Source organism: Cynocephalus volans, chromosome 16, assembly GCF_027409185.1.
Source record: "Cynocephalus volans isolate mCynVol1 chromosome 16, mCynVol1.pri, whole genome shotgun sequence".
NCBI classification, from domain to species: Eukaryota; Metazoa; Chordata; class Mammalia; order Dermoptera; family Cynocephalidae; genus Cynocephalus; species Cynocephalus volans.
The window spans coordinates 24,912,927-24,932,281 of NC_084475.1; the positions used below are offsets into that span (position 1 = coordinate 24,912,927).

General features: G+C 45.5%; 1 protein-coding gene across 4 annotated transcripts; it reads left to right on the plus strand.

Annotated features, from left to right (window-relative positions):
* The first annotated feature begins 586 nt into the window (after nucleotides 1-586).
* On the plus strand, nucleotides 587-19,065 carry IDNK (IDNK gluconokinase). Of its 4 annotated transcripts, none has more exons than XM_063081145.1 (5): nucleotides 587-659; nucleotides 4,401-4,431; nucleotides 4,812-4,898; nucleotides 16,512-16,555; nucleotides 18,359-19,065. In XM_063081145.1, exons 1-5 carry the CDS (start codon nucleotides 607-609, stop codon nucleotides 18,741-18,743), a joined length of 600 nt encoding a protein of 199 aa, XP_062937215.1. In that variant the 5' UTR covers nucleotides 587-606; the 3' UTR covers nucleotides 18,744-19,065. The 4 variants fall into 4 exon arrangements, with proteins under 4 accessions (XP_062937215.1, XP_062937218.1, XP_062937216.1 ...); XM_063081148.1 differs by lacking the exon at nucleotides 18,359-19,065 and adding an exon at nucleotides 17,001-17,054; XM_063081146.1 differs by having other exon boundaries at nucleotides 611-663.
* The last annotated feature ends 290 nt before the right edge of the window (nucleotides 19,066-19,355 follow it).

The following is a 19,355-nucleotide window of genomic DNA, read 5'->3' on the forward strand; positions in this document are numbered from 1 at the left end:
ACAAAAGGCAGGTCACAAACACTCGAACGGCAGGATCTCAGTCTCAATACTGACACCTGTGACCACACGGAGGGGTCACCTTGGGAGGAGCTGCCATGGCCGCGCGGGGTGGGGAGTGCGGACCTGTGTCCAGGCGTTTGTCACGAGGACGTTTTCCTCAGTGAACGAGCGGCCGACGCCCCTTCCCCGGGTGGAGGCGGAGCGGGGCGAGGGCGGAGCTGCCCGCAGCCGAGAGGGGCCGAGACGCGGCGGGCGGACGGGCTCGGGGCGGCTCCGTCCTTCCGCGGGGGACGCGGACGCCTGGCTCGGCGCGGAGCTGGGCCGGAGGACGGGAGAGGGCGCAGAGGGGACCGGGAGGGGCCCGAGGGGACCGGGAGGGGACTGGGGGGACAGGGAGGGGGCGCAAGACGGCGCGGAGCTGGACCGGGGGACGGGAGGGGGCTGGGGGGACCCGGGGGGGGGGGCGCGGGGGCGGGGCCGGGTGACGCCGGGGGCGGGGCCGGGAGGGGACGCCGGGGGCGGGGCCGGGAGGGGACGCCGGGGGCGGGGCCGGGAGGGGACGCCGGGGGCGGGGCCTGGAGGGGATGCGGGCTGCGGCTCCGGGCTATGGCGGCGGCCGGCGCGGTGCTGCTGGTGATGGGCGTGAGCGGCTCGGGGAAGTAGGTCCGCGAGGGCCGGGGGCGCGGGGGCGCGGGGGCCGGGCCTGTGGCCTCGGAGCGGCCCGGGCGGTGCGGAAGCCCCGGGCCGAGCGGGGCCGAGCGGGCCGCGGCCCCCCACGGCGAGCCCTGGGCTTTTCTGGGCCGATTTTGGGGTGAATGTAACTGTTCGGTCTGTCGTGTCCCCCGTTCTCTGATGGGCGTTTGTCAGCTCGGGCCGGAAGGAGACCATGTTCACTGGAGGGCGGCTCCTGAACGTTGGGGCAGGAAGGAGGGGACCCTGGAGATGGCGCCAGCTCTGCCCGGCCCAGTCCGGCCACCCTGGGGACAGGGACTTGGCCTTTGGCTTCCCTATTAGACCGAAATCGACCTGTGCCCTTTATCAGAAAGACAGTTGCTGCAGCGGTGACCGCAGGCGGCGAAAGACAGAACTAACTAAATACAACGTTCAGAGGCCCTTAGCTCCCTTCCGGGACGTTTGGAATCAGGTGTGTCCCAAAGACTGGCACCAGTTGGGTGGGTTTGGCTTTTCTACATTATCGTGGTGTTTTTAGCCTCAGAGACGGGAAGTCCTGAACTGAAAGTGAAATGAAACAGAACCTGCGAATCCCTGGCTGTCGTGCGATTGGAAGAAATTGGGGACAGAGGGCCGCGGCCGTGGGGCGAGGCAGCAGGACTCGGGCGTCCCAGGTCCCGGTTCTGCTGCTGTTTGGCTGCCTGAGCTTGGGCAGCCCATGTGCCCCTCCAAGGATCAGATGGGGCGGGGGTGCATCTAAACCTTGACATTTACAGCTTATGCTGCTCATGTCTTCTGTAAATATTGGGCTCAACCCTCACTTCGTGTCATTGTCATTTACCTTCTAACCTTCTAATATGGGAGACAGTAAATGGATAAATACTCCGTAGTGTGTGTCAGCGAATGACACGTGCTGTAGGGAAAGACAGAGGGTTAGGGGGACAAAGAGTGCCAGGCAGGGTGCAAGGCCCTGGGCCTTGACAGCCACTGTGGCCGAGGTAGGGGAGGAGTGACAGGCCTGGAGGGCACAGAAGGTGCAGGTGAGGAGAAGTGACCGTGTGCTGGAGGAGTTTTGAAGGTAGAACCAAAAAGACGTGTTTGTGGACTGGTTGTGGGGTAGAAGAGATGGAGGCAGGAGTCAAGGCTTTAAGATTTTAGGCCTCGGTAACTGAGTTGCCACAGGCTGTGACGGGAAGGAGCAGACAGCAGGTCTGGAAGAAAATCTCAGCAGCTCCGTGTGCGACATGGTGGGTTAGATGTGCCAGTCTGTCGTCAAGGGGGTGTTTGGATCTCCAAGTCCAGAGTTCAGAGGAGAGGGACCAGATGTGAATGCGGGAGTCACTGGCGTGTGGATGTATTTAAAGACGTAAGATGTCGAGATCACCAAAGGAATGGGGGCAGATAAAGAAGCCAAAGACTGAGCCCAGGGCCCTCCTATGGTTAAAGGTCACGGAGATGCTGAGTAATGGAAAGACTGAGAATTGATTTACTAATCAATGTATGTAGCAACTCTGAGTTCTTTGGTGCCTTCTGGGGGATCCTGCAGAATTTTTAATTATACTCCATAACATTTGGAAAAGTATTTGTCATAGGCCTAATGGCATGAGAGAATAATAGTCTCAAAACAGAAAAGCTATTTAAATCACTGTTGAAGTTATGTCAAATACTAAGTTTGCTTACTGTCTCCCCCCCTCACTTTTTCTCTCTTGTTTACTGATACATGTGTCTAGAACACACACAGTAGGTGCTCAATAAATATTTGTTGACTTGATGAATGAATGAAACATGGCAGCTCTTTTAGTGGGTGGCAGTGCTAGTTTTCCTTATATTTTCACCACCTTAGTGAAGCCACCCTCGGCGTCTTTTTCCAGGTTTTCCTCTGTCACTGAGGGGTAAGCTCAGACCTTCTGAGCATCTTTCTCATTTATTTGGCATCCCTTCCCTGCCCCCAACTGACCTACTGCCTTTTTAAGTCCCTTGCTCCTGATTTAGACCAAGCCATCGGAAGACATGTTTGCTCCAAACTTTGGTTTATAATGCCTGGACCCGACCAGTCTCTCTTGTGAGCCAAGCACTGTGCCTTATTTCTGCCAGGGTCCTTGGTGCGTATTCAAGAGTCCAGGAGTTCTCTGATTTAGAGCACTGGGATAGAACAACAGACAGTGGCTTTTCCTTTTCCTTCTGCCTCCTTCCTGCCAGTCTACACCCAAATCTATTCAGCTCTTCTTTTACATGTTAAGTGGTGGCTGACATGTTCACTCACGGCTAGTCTGACTCGGTCTTAAGTGTGATTTCTGTTAGCACAGCTCTGGCTTCACAAGCATGGAATTCAGCTGGGATGTCTGTTCACCTGTAGGCTGCTGGTACGTGCCACCCAGTGCATCCTTCAATAAAGTGAACATAATGGGAAAGGTTTCAGTGCTCTTTCAACCCTTGTTACATCAAGGAGCAGGTCTCAGTTTGGTACAAGTGTGTCTTTAACTCTCTGATACCTTTTTAGCAAAAGAGAGACAGGACCCTTGTTAGGTAACAGTATCCAGCCTGAATTTAATCACATGGTTTGTTTTATTTTCATTGTCTACATCTTTTTGGTTACCTTCTATTTAAGGCAAGTGATGATAGCTTCCTGTATAAGGGAAGGAAAGAGAGTTTCCTTCTTTAACACACTTATTTAATAATTAAAAGTGAGGCAGTTAAATAAAAATATCAAGTAAATGCTTGTAGAGGTGGTATGCAAAACTTGAGAGGGCATGATGAAACGGTATGAGTATAGTGTGGAAATTAGGAAGGTGGAGCTTAAGTGATTGGCATTTGGCACGACTTTAGAAGTGGGAGCAGGAAAGCACGTGGAGCGCACTGTCTGCTGGCCTCCACCCCGCCCTGTGGCACCGGACTGTGCGCCTCAGCATGGCCAGGCCGTGTCTCAGTGGGCTCACCATTCTATCCTGAGAACTAGTGAGGACTCAGTAAATGCTGGCTGTGTGAAATGTGGGTGCATGGTGAGATCCTGCAGCTCTGGTCCCTTGTTTTGCAGGTGAGAAAACTGAGGTTTAGAGGAACAGGCAATTTGCCCAGGAGCACACATTCATTTAGTGGTAGAATGGTGACTGGCCTGAATCTCTGGTTCTGAGCCTGAGCCCTTTTCACTAGTGTGTGCTGCCTGTCAGGATATGCACAGATTATCATCAGATGTCTCGCACAGAGAACATTTAGCTCCCAATCTTAACAAGTGCTGATAACTCTTTAGTCGTTGACCCACATGCTTCGTTTTAAGAGCGTATTTCTTTTAAATCCCAAACAATGCATTTATGCTTTTATGCACCCCCTGAACTTTGCACGGGTGCTGCCAGAGATTACAACCCGCATCAGAACCCTCCCTCCAGTATCCTCAACAGAGTTTTATCACTTTATCTAGTATTTCTCTCAAAAAATAAATATCTGTGCAACAGGGATCAGAAAACTGATTATTGAAGGAAAAAACTTCAGGAGTTCAATGAGGTCTTACATATTGCCTTTTGAAAAAGAAATCATGGTAACTGGCTAAGTATTTCTTCACTGACCTTCCTGGAGAACAGCTCAGGCCAGTCTCTGGACTCCAGGGTCAAGGGCATCACTGCTTTAGGATCACGCAGTGATTGGTGTTTTAATGCCGCTGGGGCAGCCATCTGTCCTCCAGGCATCCTTGCAGAGCAAGGGCAGTAACTGGAGCATCTGTGTCCTCTCCGCAGATCGACTGTGGGCGCCCTGCTGGCATCCGAGGTAACCTGTTTTAATGCCTCCTGATTGCATGTCCCATTGTGTCCTTTCTCACTGCTTCTCTCCTTTTCTTCTGGCCTTCAGTGGTTTGTACAGCCCCCTCCACATGGCTTTGAAACCCACTGGAGCAATTTCGTTTTTCTCCTTGTTGATTACAAGTAGTGATGAAGGAAAAAAGGGGCTGCAGAAGCCCAGTGGTGTGGGACTGTGAAGTGGCATTACGGGGCTCTTCCCTCCTGGGTCTGTGGGGGCCTGTCCCCAGGGCTGATGGTGGGGAACAGGGTGGCGGTATTGTTTCTACATCTGCCCTCTAGTAACCCCACAGCAGCTGTCACACGGGCCGCACTGCCCGTCACATGCACCCTTTCACTTTGTTCTTAAAGCTGGGATGGAAATTCTACGATGCAGATGACTATCACCCGGAGGAAAATCGTATGAAGATGGGAAAGGGGATCCCGCTGAGTGACCAGGTAACATTCGCTGCCTGCGCCCAACACACCTATTCCACCTGGTGACACAGGTTGAGATCTCTGCGGCGCTCACTGTAGTAGAGTTCCTGAGTCATGAGATAGCCCATGTGCTGGTGCCCAAACAGCCAGGCACACAGGAGGCCCTCAGCTTACGTTAGCTCTGGCTCTGAACTCCCTGGGCTCAGCACCAGGAACAGTGCCACCCTCCGCCCAGCTTGGGCAGGGTCTACCAAAACATCTTGTGGCAGGATTTTAATCTGCAGGATGTAATCCCTGAGAGGGATATGTGGGGAATCCCTCACATGTGGAGAAGTCCATCACCTTCTTTTCCCAGGTCCTATCAGCCTCCCACCATCATCATACCCTGGAATCCACCCCAAAGCTAGAGTGATCTTTGCAAACTCAAATCTGGCCATGTCCCTCCTGTCTAAGACCATTTTAGAGGCTCCCCACTGACCTCAGGGTCAAATACCCAAACTCCTAAACATGTGTGGTCTGGCCTGTATGCCCAGCTCCAGCCTCCTCAGGTGCCATGCGCCCCTCCCTGTCTCCATAGGAGCCACTCTGGCCCTTTACAGTCCCTTCTATTGCCATGATCCTCCCCACAGGGCCTTCCTACCTGCTGTTCCTGCTGCTGCCTGGAATGCGGTTCCTTCCCCTCTGCCCCGACTTACCCCTGCTCACCCTGCAGATGTCAGCTCCAGCTGCTTCCTCAGGAAGCCTTCCCTGACTGACTGCAGTAAAACCTCCACCATGAACTCTCATCGCTCCGTATTCATGCGGCCCTTGTCCCAGTTTGTCCCTGCGGCTAGACTTTACCCCCAAAGCGGCAGGGACTAGGGCTGTTGTGTTAACCGTTGTATCCCTAGGGCCTGACACACAGTAAAGGTCAGAAAACATTCGTGGTGTGTTTCTGAGTGAATGAGTGAACAGCTCTCTCCTGGACACAGGGCTCTGAGGCCATTTTGTAGAGAGTCTCTCAAACCAGAGTTCCAGGCCGTGGATTCGCTGGTGTGATTAGCTGTCACTCAGGAGAGACCGCGGGGGCAGGACAGGGGGCTGAGGCACTCAGGCCATGCACTGAGGGTGTCCAAAGGGCAGGAACAAATGGAACTGGACAAAGACCAACAAACACTGTTGTCTGCGCTTTCAGCAGACTGGGCTCACCCCCAGCTCCGCCTCCCCCCCACTCTCTTTCCTTTCTTCTGCCCTGAAGGACTGAGTCACTAAAGTATCGTCAGGTCTATTCTAGCACTCCGGGGGTACACTTCTCTTTGTTTTGGGGGTGCAGCTTGAGTTTGCAATGGTTCAAAACTTGAACCATCAAAATTAAGCTTGCAACATTTGAGTATATAAGACAGGACAAGGGAACTATAAAATAGATACAGAGTAATAATTTAAATATAATAGTGATATACGAGAGATAAGAAGCACAGGCAACCTGGCTCCACTGCCAGGCTTGCGTGACCTTTAGCAAATGGCTTACTGTCTCTGTGCCTCACTTGCCTCCTGTGAACTAGGGATGGTAACAGGCCTATTTCATTGAGTTCTTGGGAGGGTTAAATGAGATAATATGTAGAATGTGCACAGAAAAGTACCCAAATCATTCAGTAAATATCACTTTTTTTATTATTATTGCTACTAATACATACACACACAACATAAACCATTTCTATGGAGTGTGGAAAATGTGACTGTGACAGTGTCATGTTTCTCTTTGGTGAGTGCAAATAAAAGGCAAGTTAAAGAGCAAAGCAAAGCAACCCAAGTGGATGAGCACGTAAATAGCCTTCCCTGTTCACAAGTGGCACTTGTTACGGGGACAGTATGGACGGGGGCGGGGATAGAATTCAGAACGGGAACTTATGTGCAGGGGAAAAGTTTATCAGTTACTGTAAGAAACACGAGTAACTTACTAAAAATATTCAGGAGAAACCAGGAGATACGAGTCAGCCAGACCATAGAGAGAACCAAAATAGGGGATGAAAGAGGTAGAACGGCAAACAGTTTGCAATCTTGAAAAGATCCCAGCAAGTCTAAGATGGAAGGCATGGGTCACAGCTGGGTGGCACCAATGCTGGTTGCCCTGGGCACCAGTCCTGCTGGCTTGCATTAGCTACATTTCAAAAGATCGATAAGCACATGTGGCTGGCGGCCACCATATTGAACAGCACAGCTACAGAACTTTGCCATCGTTGCAGAAAGCTCTATTGAATAGCCGTCTACAGAGATTCCACCCAAGCTGTGAGGAATTATTAGCAAGACGATGTTAATAGTAATTTCATCATTGGTTAGAGCATGGTGCTGATTAACACCAAGGTCCACGGTTCGATCCCTGTACCAGCCAGCCACAAAAATAATAATAAAAGAATTTTTAAAACTACCAGTCAATGAGTCTCCCCATGTACCGTACCACACTGCCCTATCTCAGCCTGCAATGACATCTGAGTAGACTTCAAAGACTGTTTTTAAAAAGAAGGCTTTTTTGAAAGGAAAAAAAAAATTCTTGGTTGTAAATGTAATATTTGCCCTATATAGAAAATCTGGAAAGTACTAAAGCATTTTTTCACATAATATATCACCCTTGGCCTCATCTTCCAAAAATATCTACTAATTGAATTTTAGAGTTTTTCTAATTTTTGGGGGGGAGGGGGGGCAGGATATACCAGCCCTAGGTAGCCATGGGGCATTGGTTCCAGGACCTCCTACAGATACCAAAATCTGAGGATGCTCACGTCCCTGATATAATATTTGCATAAAATGTACTGTACATTCTTCCATATACTTTATTTATTAGGCGGCTGGCTGGTAAAGGGATCTGATCCCTTGACCTTGGCGTTATCAGCACCATGCCTTCCATATACTTTAAATACATCTCTAGACTACTTCTATTACCTAATACAATGTAAATGCTATGTAAATAGCTGCTATGCTGTATTGTTTAGGAAATAGGACAAGAAAAAAAGCCTGTGCATGTTCAGTATAGATTCAGATTTTTTTCCAAATATTTTCTATCCAGGTTGGTTGAATCCACGACACAGAACCCTTGGGTTCAGATGTCTAATCATGTGTTCTTTTTATTTGCATTCTTTCTTCTATGCACTTAAATTAACTTTTGCATCAGGTAAAGCCGACCCTCTCCCCTGCCTCTGCCCCCCACGTGATGGACATACTCCGTCACCCTCTGTTCCGCTGAGCCCCGTCTCTCGTCTCTCTTTACCCATCATCCCCTTCCAGAGACACTTTATTCCTCTAGATGTTCCCATCAGATCACTGGAACCATAGACCAAGGAAACTTTCTCTGGCCTCATGACGTTCTGACCACTCTTGGTAGAATGTTTGTTGTGCTCCCCTCCAAGCACTGGGCTGGGGGTGTGGTGGTTGCACAACCCCTGCCCCGTTCTTGCACGTAGGGACACCCTTGTATGTAGGTCATCGCGAGTAAAATGACCTTGAACACCAGATCCAGCAGGCAGAGGTGCCAGTTTGGGTTGTTTTCTCCTCTCTTTTCCCTCGGACTTTTTGTGTGGTTCACTTTCATACTGAATTACAGCATCCACAGTAACTGGAAGGCACAGAGCTCAGTGAATTTGCTCTAATATCTCCTTGTCCCAATTTCTTCACCTGTAAAGAGATCATGCTCACTCCCTTTCTTCCTGAAATTATGAACATACAATTGGGAGCCATGTGTCCAGATCCTTCCTAATGCCCTTATAGTAAGTAAGGTCCAGACTCCTTAGCAGGTCACTCGAGGCCTTGGCCACCCAGTCCTGACAGTGTCTCCTGACCTCTCACACATACCAGCTCCCAGGGCCCCTGCTCACCAGCACTAAGACGTGCCTCCTCGTTTACTCACGTCTTGGTGCACAGTCTTTAATGCTCCCAGTCTTGCACTCTCCCTTCCCTGTGCTTGGCAGGCTCTGCTTCAGTTGAAATTCTTTCTATTCTTCAAGATTTACTCTTCCCCAAGGTCTGACCTGATCAACACTGACCTCTCACCTTATCGTGTTGCCCCAGTCCTTTTTATTTTTCCTTTTCCTGGCGCCTGGCCCGCGTGGGGATATGAACCCTTGATCTTGATGTTATCATGACCACGCTCTAACCGAGTGAGCTGACCAGCCAGCTCACAGCCCTCATCCCTGCCCTGCTGGGGACTTAATCGATCGTCTCCTTGTCTGCCTGTTCCATTAATCTGTGATTCCTTTGAGGACAGAAATCAAACCATTCATATTTATAATCCCCAATGTTCAATGTAGCACTTTGCACATATTAACATTCAGTGTTTGTGAAATCAAAACCCAGTACATACCAGATTCATGAATTAAACTCTCGAAAATTCAATGTTAGAACCGAATACTGTTTATTTTAACTATGAAATCAAAAAGTAATGTTTAAAGTGGAATTTATTTGTTTTCTTATTTAAATCCCAAAGCAGCTCAAGAAATTATATATAGGGCTGGCCGGTTAGCTCAGTCGGTTAGAGCACAGCCTGGTAACACTAACACCAAGATCAACGGTTCAGATCCCTGTACCAGCCAGCTGCCAAAAAAAAAAAAATTATATATGATCCCGATTTTACAGACAAACAGGAGAGGCATAGAAAACTTAAGTAACTGGAGCCCAGCCACACAGTGAGGGGAGTCTCTAACCTCAAAGGTCGTATTTCTCCTACCATGTTAAAGGCCCTGATAGTCCATCAAACAAATGAGTCACAAGAAGTGAATCAGGGTTGGTTAAAAGGTGAGAAAAGTATAAGAGCAAGGGTCAGGGAGAGAGCAGGAGAGAGGGGCACAAGCACAGCCCATTGTAGCAGCCTAAGCCCTGAAGGGTTTTCGAGGCGAGTGATGGCACTGACATGGTGACACGGCCACGGTGGCCTGGCTTGAAGCATCGTAGGTACCAGAATTCCAATTTCCATACTGGGGCTGCTTTGGAAAAACCCGTCTCCTCATGGCTCCAGGTGATCCTCCAAGGAAAAGTCCCAATCATTTAATTATGACTCACTATTTGGAAACTTCAGGAGTAAAGTTCAAAGTGCTTCATTTATCTCCAACCTTCTCTCGTTGAGACTGATGCACGCAGTCCTCTGTGGTCTGCCGGAACTTCTGAGAGGGCAAGTATCTGAAAGCATCTAATTTTGCTCAAATTGTTTTATATTTCTACTTATTAATTATAGTTTTCATAGTTGAGCTTCTGAGGAATTTTATTGACTCAGTGAATCAATGTGCTTTATTATTGACTGAAGCATTTATAAAGGTACTATTAAAGTAATAAAAAAGCATGGATTCAAGTAAAGATCTATTTCCTTGCATACAAGGAAAGAAAACTCATTCCCCCAATATGTTTTCTGTTATTTTTAATTTGTTCATGTCATTCTTATTATGAAATATTTCAGGCATGTAGTGAGTACAACAAATAATATAGTCAACGCCCACCCTAATGAAATAATGTATTTGTTTCCTAAACCATAAAATAATACAGATAGATCTCCATTTCCACAGCACAAATAGTAACGTTTATGCAGGTGGGGTGGAGGAAAGGTATAATATGAGTAAAATCAAAACACAGGTTTTGCCCTCTGCTAATGGGAAGGAAGAAGCACTGGTATTTAAACAAATTCTCCCTCCTTGGTTCACTCCAAATCCATCATAAACATTTACTCATGCTCAGCCTCCTTGATATTGTCAACACAATAAACGTGGGTTCATCTCTCACGTGAGAACACCACTTATCGGGTTTACATGGTTCCTGGATAAACTAAAATGCCAGTTGATTAATTCCAAGAGAAATATAAATGTCACATGGTGCAAAACACTTGCATTAATCTGATAACACATTTTCAGAAACCAACATACAATAGAAGGCTTCTTATTGAACATGGAAGAGTTGGGGCCAAAGTTTCTAATAGTGTGAGACCATTTGTCCCTTTAGTAGGAGGAATTTTGCTAATGAGAATGTGATGTCCAAAAGCCAGTGGCCAAGACTCCATGTCCTCTGGACAGTGCTCCACTATCTCAGTCTGCAGTGCTCTGCTCTGGGGTCCGTGCCTACCCACGTGCTTCCTTTATGTCTGAAGATGTTTAGTTGGATCACGTATGTCTTGCTGGCCTGGGTCATTCTTACTCCTTCACATGACCTTATACGTCTCTGCTCCTTTCCATTAACTGTTGATTTTTAAATGTAACCCCTAGAGAACAATCTTATTTCATTCTTTTCCAAGTCCTTAGGAAAGTACCTCATTGTGGCCCCCATTTGTCGTAAGAAGGTATATCCTTGGACTCGTTAGCTTTATAGAAGTTGACATCACTTCTGTGATTCGAAGCCAGATGCCACCATTTGCATGTGACACATGCTGAGGTTAGAAATCAGCCCCTAAGTGCTTATTATTCCACTTCACCAAGTAGGTGGCCTGTGCTTCCCTCCCTGCAGGCTGTGGGCGCCGCGTCACACAGGACTGACCCCAGGGGAAGGAAGCAGAACCTACCCTGCTGACGGGTGGGCTTCACGGCCCTATTCTTCTACAGCCTTCTGTTAGAGGAGCTGCTTTAGAAAATGTACCCAAGGGCAAAAGAAAGAAAGAAAAAAGCATATAAATAACAGTATTATTTTTTTTCATCTCCATTAGTCCACAAATGCAGTAGAAAAGCTTGGCTAATCACAGGGGGAATACAAGAAAGAAAGGAATTTAGAAAGATGTGTTCAAATGGTACTTTAGAGATTAACTCAAACCCAAAGTAATCATGTCTGGAGTACAGGACCAAAAGCACCCAGAATGGTGTCCAGTCTCCCTAAGCATGCAATAAGCATTTGTAAAGGGGTGAAGGAAGGTGGAAATCCAAATTTGTGCTTGAATTGGCAGCTTCTCCCCAGGAGCAATTTTTCAACAAAAAGTACTGCAGAGCTCAGTCAGTCCAGCTAATTATTCCTGCTTGCCTAGAATCCTTGACACCCTTCCCTGTTCGCCACCATAAGCCCAGAAAATACTATACTGCAGTGGTAATTTCAAGTTGCATACAGATATCCTCTCCAATTTTTTTCTCCACAAAGATTCTATAGAACATATAATTTTTGAGTATGACGTCCTGGAAAACTTTGCCAATAACAAACATTAAACATATACACTCTTTTCCAAAAGCATTAAGTCTCCCCATATATTCTAACTTCATTAATAGAGTTATCTGTGGTCTGCAGATATGTAGCTGGTAAGCCTGATCATCTCATGACTACATTTACACACTTGTTCCACTAAACACATGGAGACAAGTGCTAACATAAACAGATGTTTCATTTGTTAAATACATTTAAGCTACAATGTTTATACATGACAGTAGCTGTTATAATATGAGTAATGATTTGTGTGAATTACATAGCTGTTGTCATTTAGGATATAAATTGTATAAATTGTGTGGCTATTGTCATTTGATCTCTACTTTGCTTGAATTTTATAGCTATCGCATTTGAACTCCCAAGTGATCTCTGGGTGAACAGGTGTGCATGGTGGTAAAGTCTTAGAGTTCTGTGATTAGTAAAAGTTCCAGGAGCCTCAAACCAACATTAGCACACAATGCTTTAAAAAAATTTTGTTTGATATGAAGAAAAAAATACCATTTATAATCCTCTGTCCCTTCTAAGGAGGGTGAGTCCTAGGAACTGGAGGTCTTTGGTTTGCTGAGCACCAAGTGACAACCTTGGTAGAATGACCTTTCACTTACTGAAGGTTGAATTACTCTGAATTAGAAATGGAGAAAGCCTGTGCCCAGGGGAGATATGCAGGAGCTAAAGGTGGTCAGTGGAGCTGGAAAGCTTAAAAGGCCCCTCATGAAAAAGACCACCAGAAAAACGAAGATGGCCAAGGGCCTAACCAAGGTCAAAGGCAAAATGAGAAAATCTAAGGTGCAGAATCAAAGTGGTAAGACTGAACTAAACCTGAATAACCCCCTCTCCCCCAGGTTTTTGAACTGCATAAAGGCCAGAAGGGAAGGGGGCTGAGGTTTTGATGCCCCTGTAGAGATGGGAGATGAGGCTGTAAAGCTGGTATGAAGCATGGAGCTGGACCTGAGTATCTTGCACAAAGTCTTCATATAAGAGCTGTCTTAGAATGAGGATTATAAATATTTCCACCCACTGGACTCAAAAGCAGCAAAGTATCTGGCTGTCTCCCCTGGGCCACAGGTGGAAAAAGTCATCCTTGAGAAACTGGAACCCCTACTACACTCAGATTTACATTATATCGCAGAGAGGCACCAAGATGAAAAATTGATATATGACTGGACTAGAATTGATGAAATATGGAAATATTTACAAAATGCAGGACTCCCACAAGGGAAAAACTCTTCCGCTAAAGAAAAAAACTACGATCAGAAATTACAAACCATACAAGGAAAATGAACCACTATGAGGGACAATCAGCAAAAACATGAATTCAGGAAGTTGCCTTCCAAGAAACAGACATAATAAAATCAAACGGAAGACAAGAACAGAAAATTTGAAAAAGAATGAAATAATATTAGAATGAAGCATAAACAATGGATGGATTAAACAACACACGAGACACGGCTGAAGAGAGAAGTAGTGAATTAGAAGGCAGATTGGAGGATATTACCCAGAGTGAAGATAGGAGCTAAAAAGTTAGAAAATAGCCAAGAAAAATGAAGAGACGTGTGATAAAATGACAAGCTTCCCACAGTTAAAAGGAGTCCAAGGAGAACAGAATATGTGGGGGAAAGGCAATATTCCAAGATATAATAACTTAACAGTTTTCCAGGGCATGAGTGTTCAGACTGAACACACAAAATGAGTCGAGCAGGATAAACAGTAAAGCTGCAAAGCATCAAGGACAAAGAGGTTTTTTTCCTAACTAGAGCTACCAAAGAGAAAGTATTTTTTCTAAAGGATTGACCAATATACCAAGAGAGAGTCTCAACAGTAGAGGCCTAAAATACAGAGAAATAATTATTCAAACTGTTGAAGGAAAATAATTGTCAACCAAGAATTCTTCACCAACTAAAATCCTATTTGAGCATAAGAGTGAAATAAAGACATTTTCTGACATACACAAAGACAGGAGGGGGAACTGTCAACTTCTCAGTCTAATGAAGGAATTTAAAATAACTTTAAAATTGATACATCAAGCAGATAAAAGAAATTAGTAAGGATACAGAAGATTTGAACAAATGTATCAAACCTGACATAAGGATTCATGGATATTCTTTTCAAGTACACACGGAACACTTATAAAAGTTGACTGTGTACTAGACCACAAAAGATGTTGCCACAGATTCCAAAGAATCAATATCATACCAATCATATTTCTTACCATAATACAGTTGAATTATAAATCAATAATTAAAATTCTCACACATCACCAAAATGGTTGGGAACTCTACAAATCAGAGAAATTTAAAAACAAAAATTAACATCCATATAAATAATTTGCAAGTTGAAAATCATGATGGAAATTATAAAATATTAGGAAATGTATGACAAAAGTATAGTCATCCCTTGTTGTGATCCACAGGGGATTGGTTCCAGGACCCCCTATGGATACTAAAATCTGTTGGTGCTAAAGTCTCTTATATAAAATGATGCAGTATTTGCATATAACTTATGCACATCCTCTCCCATATACTTTAAATCATCTCTAGATTAGTTATAATGCCTAATACAATGTAAATACTATTCAAATAGTTGTTATACTGTGTTGTTTATTTGTATTATTTTTTATTGTTGCATTGTTGTTGTTTGTTTTCTTTGGATATTTTTGTTGGTTGAATCCATAGATGCAGAACCCAAAGATGTGGAAGGCTGACTGTGCTATCAATTAAAACTTATGGGATGCAGTTAAAATGTTAGAAGGAAACATATATAGCCTCTGAATATATTTTTAGAAAATACCAAGAGTGAAAAGTAATGAAGCTAAGTGTTCAACAGAAGTATTAAAAAAAAAAAAAAGTGTAGGAAGTAACAGAATGCTAGTGAAAAGAAACTATGTAGATGAAAAACAAAGCTAATTATTTGAAAAAATAAAAATAGACAAATCTCTACCAAGACTGATCCACAGGAAAGAAAAAAGCACAATCAAGATGAAGAATGAAAAGAGGGCTCTGAGCACACATGATGCCAGCACGTCCGAAGACAGACAAATCGGAACTTAATAGAAAAATATCAGTACTGTGGGGGATGGGCTTGGGTGGCAGTGATCGGGTGGCAGAGATGCTGCTCAGGGACGTGCTTTTCCCCCCGAATGAAAACATGACCTCGCTGGTGCTGCCCTTGGCCTGAGAATCAGAAGGGCCCAGAGATCTGTGTGATTTATAGTAAGGGCATGGATTGCTCGAGTTACTTCCTTTGACGTAATGGTAAAAGTAATAACAAGTACTGCCTTGCATGGAGTGTAACCTGCAGCGATGAGCGACGTTACGGGCTCTGGCGGCCTGGAAGCCCAGCTGAGAAGGGCCGACTGCTCCTACTGAGGGGCCCCCTAGCTTCCACCAGCGACCTGACTCCTTACCAAATAAGAGCACGGCTCGGGTGTACAGGTGTAGTCCCTTCTGCTGCCTTATATGTTATGGTTACCAAAACTGAATCAAGTACGAAGCCTGAAAACAACACAACACTCATTAAAGAAGTTGAATCTGTAATCAGAGTTCTCCCCTCTTAAAAAGGCCCCAGGCCCAGAAGTTTTTCAGATGAGTTTTATCAAATAATATATTGTATGCAAACTGTTTCAAAGAACAGAAAAAGAGGGAAAGCTATCCTCATTCTATGAAGCTAGTATATAACCTTGATACCAAAATTTAATATGGAATATGTAAGAAAAAAACTGTAGGCCAGTCTCACTGAAGTATATAAATTCAAAAATCCTAAAATGATAGAATGATAGTAATCAAAAGCCTAAAAGCAAGGACTTTTTAAAATATATCATGTTTGAGGAATAAGAATCAAAATAATAGGGGATGGGCACTGGGTTATTAGTACCCAGAACTTGGTATTATTTAGTTTACTTTTGTATGTGTGTGTGTTTTTCCATCATAAAAAGTTTTTGTTTTCATTTTTTCAATGCCAATGTTTTCAATAGCCAATAATCAGGATTTACCCCAGGAACAGGTCTAAGGAGCATTTTCTTTGTATCCTACGTAAACTTCCTCTGTCTTTTCTGTAGTAAAATATAAATTTGCTTACAATGCTTTTATCAGAGGGGAGTTTTGTTTTTGGAGGGTCTGAAGAATAAGGCCAGGGGACAGCTGACATAGGGTTTATGTAGGACCCCGCTGCATTTTGAGGTCAGAGTCACCTAGAGAATACAGGCAGGCAATAAACGATTTGTAAAACATCAGAACCACAGAAAACATACATTGAGTGTGGAGATTAAGATGAGGGGAGATACATGTTGGTATTTTAGAGCAATTTTTATAATAATGAAAAGTGCTACTGACACCCGAGCCAAGAAAATGTTTCTGCGGTTGACTTCCCAGTGACGTGGCCCCCGAGCCTTGTGCATGGCCTACTTCTCAAACTATTAAGATCTCTCTGGACTTTAACATTTGTGAACATAACAATGTTTCTATATAGACAGTACCAGGAAAAGTCACTTTGTGTCTGCTTTACTTGCAGGACAGGATTCCATGGCTCTGCAACTTGCATGACATTTTATTAAGGTAAGAGACCACTGGGTCTTGGCATAGGCCAGTGAGTAAAGAAAACCCATCAGAATGTACGGGGGAAAAAAATACACTCTTTGAAATCACAGCTGACTGATGATAAAGGATCCCAGAAATAAAGTGTACTTCTATCAAGCAACCAACAGGATTGCAGCCAGCACAGACAGCGTGTAGGTTAGTGAGGCTCTGGAGACAAACCTTCTAAGACAGCTCCACAATTACTAGCTGGGGATCTTGATCAGCCACTTGGTTTCCATGAGCCTGTTGCTTTGTTTGTAAAATGGGATACACAGAGTCCCTCCTCACAGATTATTGTGAAGAATAAGTGAGATGGTGCATGGGTAACACTTAGAACAGTGTCTGATACACGGTAAGTGCTCAAAAAATGTCAACTGAAGGCACCCTGTATTAGCCTATCACTTTTTCTTCCCCCTACTTCAAGCTGTGACAACCAGGAAGACCTGAGAGGTCATTCGTAAGTCAGCAGATAATTGGCCACCAGGACTGGAGTCCGGCATCGTCCAGCTCTGTAACATGCCTCTGAGCAAATGGGACCCCCCTGCCCATTTGAGGGCCGGAACCCACTGAAAATCCTGGTTGGCACATGGAGAAGGATAAAGAAAAGGCAGGGAATGGGTTACAAATCTTGCTTTCCAAGATAAGTTATATTTCATCAATCTAAAACCATCTAGGCCATATGAAGATGGAATACACTTATCGCTAAAAATTCAGCTTGCCTTTTTCACACCTCATTGACATGACTGGCAGCTTACGGTTTGCACGGAGTTTTGATTTAGGGGTTCAGGATTTCCGGGTTTGAGAACTCCTGCCCACCAGGGTCTCTAACATAGACAGACTCGTGACAGTCTACTTACTACACTGTACTCTTGACCGGAACGGAAGCAGAAGCAAGGATCCTCAGCAGAGCACAGATCAGAACTCCAGTCCCAGAAGGAGCAGACTCTCACTGTGGCGCCTGGGAAGAGCCTCCGAGGCTCAGTACACACGTTTGCTTCTGGTGACATGCTCCACCCACTGGAACTCCAGTCTAAGCTGGCCGTAAGATCAAGGGGAGGACCCTTCAGACTCTCAGTTCCGAGGAGAACTTTCTACTACTAGATACCAAGCCCAGTTTACACTCCACCTCCTAACTCGGGGGTCCCTTCCAGGCCCCAAGAGGACCAATTCCCACACACCGCGGCTGGCTGGTTTCTCCTTACTGGTGCCGTGTTGCGCTGCCTCTATTTCTGGCTCAAGATTCTCCCTGGAAAGCCCTCACGTCCTGCTCAACTTGCCCACGCGAGGGCTGAGGTTCCCTCGCTCCCACCTTCTCCAGCTTCGCACTGGCAACTCCCCCGGGCTCTGCCAACACACTGCAGGGCAGGAATTGGGAGAAGCCAGTTGGAGAATGCAAACCACTGACATCCTGGGGAGGACCTGAGCCAAGCTGTCTGTGCAGCACACACCTGCTGGCAGTCCGCTGTGCCCACACGCTGAGACTGAGCAGAAACAACACTCACCGAGCACTTCTGTGTACCTTGATCAACTCTCTCCTTACAGCGGCTCTGGGGGCAGGTACTCTGAGCAGCCCCATTTACCGATGATGAGCTGACGCTCAGGGAGGTAAATGCCTTTGCCCAAGACTGTTCGGTTCACTAGTGCTTCCAGAACTGCCTTGCACTTAACCACTTTCTATTGCCTTCCACTGGCAGAAAAGTAGGACTGGAGTCCTCCACCTAGAATTGATACCGACTATCGTCATTCGTTAGCTTGTCTTTTTTTTTCTTTTTTTTAAAACAGAGATGTGTCCTCAGGACAGCACGTGGTTCTAGCCTGTTCAGCCCTGAAGAAAATGTACAGAGACATCCTCATCCGAGGAAAAGATGATGCAGCTCTGAAGCATGAGTCGGGAAAGAAAGAAAAGCTGGCTGAAGTGCAGCTCTTGGTGGTCCATCTGAGGGGGTCGTTTGAAGTCATCTCTGGACGCTTACTCAAGAGAAAAGGACATTTCATGCCCCCTGAGTTACTGCAGTCCCAGTTTGAGACTCTGGAGCCCCCAGCAACTCCAGAAAACTTTATCCAAGTCAGTGTGGACAGAAATCTTTCAGAGGTAATTGCTACAGTTATGGAAACTTTAAAAATGAAATCAGAATCATTTCTTATCAGTGGTCCACAACAGAATTAGGAATAAATCTCTAGCCCATTCCAAACCTTGTTCCAGTCTCCTTGCCTGTACTGTACTCTGAATTCTTAAGGTGAACAAACCACAATGTGTCGAGATATACTTGTTTGGATGTATTTTTAGGAATTTGTGACATACTTAGCATCATGTGCTGCTACGCTGGGAGAAGAGGAGAGGGAAACTTTAAATGTCAAACTTAAACTGAAGTTTAAATTCATCTGTGACCCAATCAAATGATCAGAGGAAATTCTGTCATCCATGTTGGAAACGATTACCTTGTTTAGAACATTCTCGCTCATGCCTTTATTTGTACAAATAAATGAAACTTGGCTATCCTTGACATTCCTGGAAATTAATTGGCCTCAGGAGCAGAAATGTGTGTAAAACCAGCCACCTGCCAAAAAGTCATTTCACATCATGCACCTCCTAATTCTGTCCTTGTGGTTCAATTCACTGGCTCTTAAGCTGAGGTCCCAAAGGACAGTAATAACAGAACAAGCAACTTTGTGCAGTTCTTCAAACAGCCTGATGCAGGCATATTTACCAGCAGCAATACAAGTCTCTTGCCTTTTGCCTTAAAAAAACTGTCAACTGAAAGTGGTAGCACAGTCCCTT

What these genes read in the sequence shown, in the direction of transcription:
- IDNK (XM_063081145.1), top strand. Translation starts at nt 607, where the DNA reads ATGGCGGCGGCCGGCGCGGTGCTGCTGGTGATGGGCGTGAGCGGCTCG. An exon ending in GGATCCCGCTGAGTGACCAG is followed by an intron (nt 4,899 to 16,511) that starts GTAACATTCGCT and finishes CTTTACTTGCAG; the next exon opens with GACAGGATTCCATGGCTCTG. An exon ending in TTGCATGACATTTTATTAAG is followed by an intron (nt 16,556 to 18,358) that starts GTAAGAGACCAC and finishes TTTTTAAAACAG; the next exon opens with AGATGTGTCCTCAGGACAGC.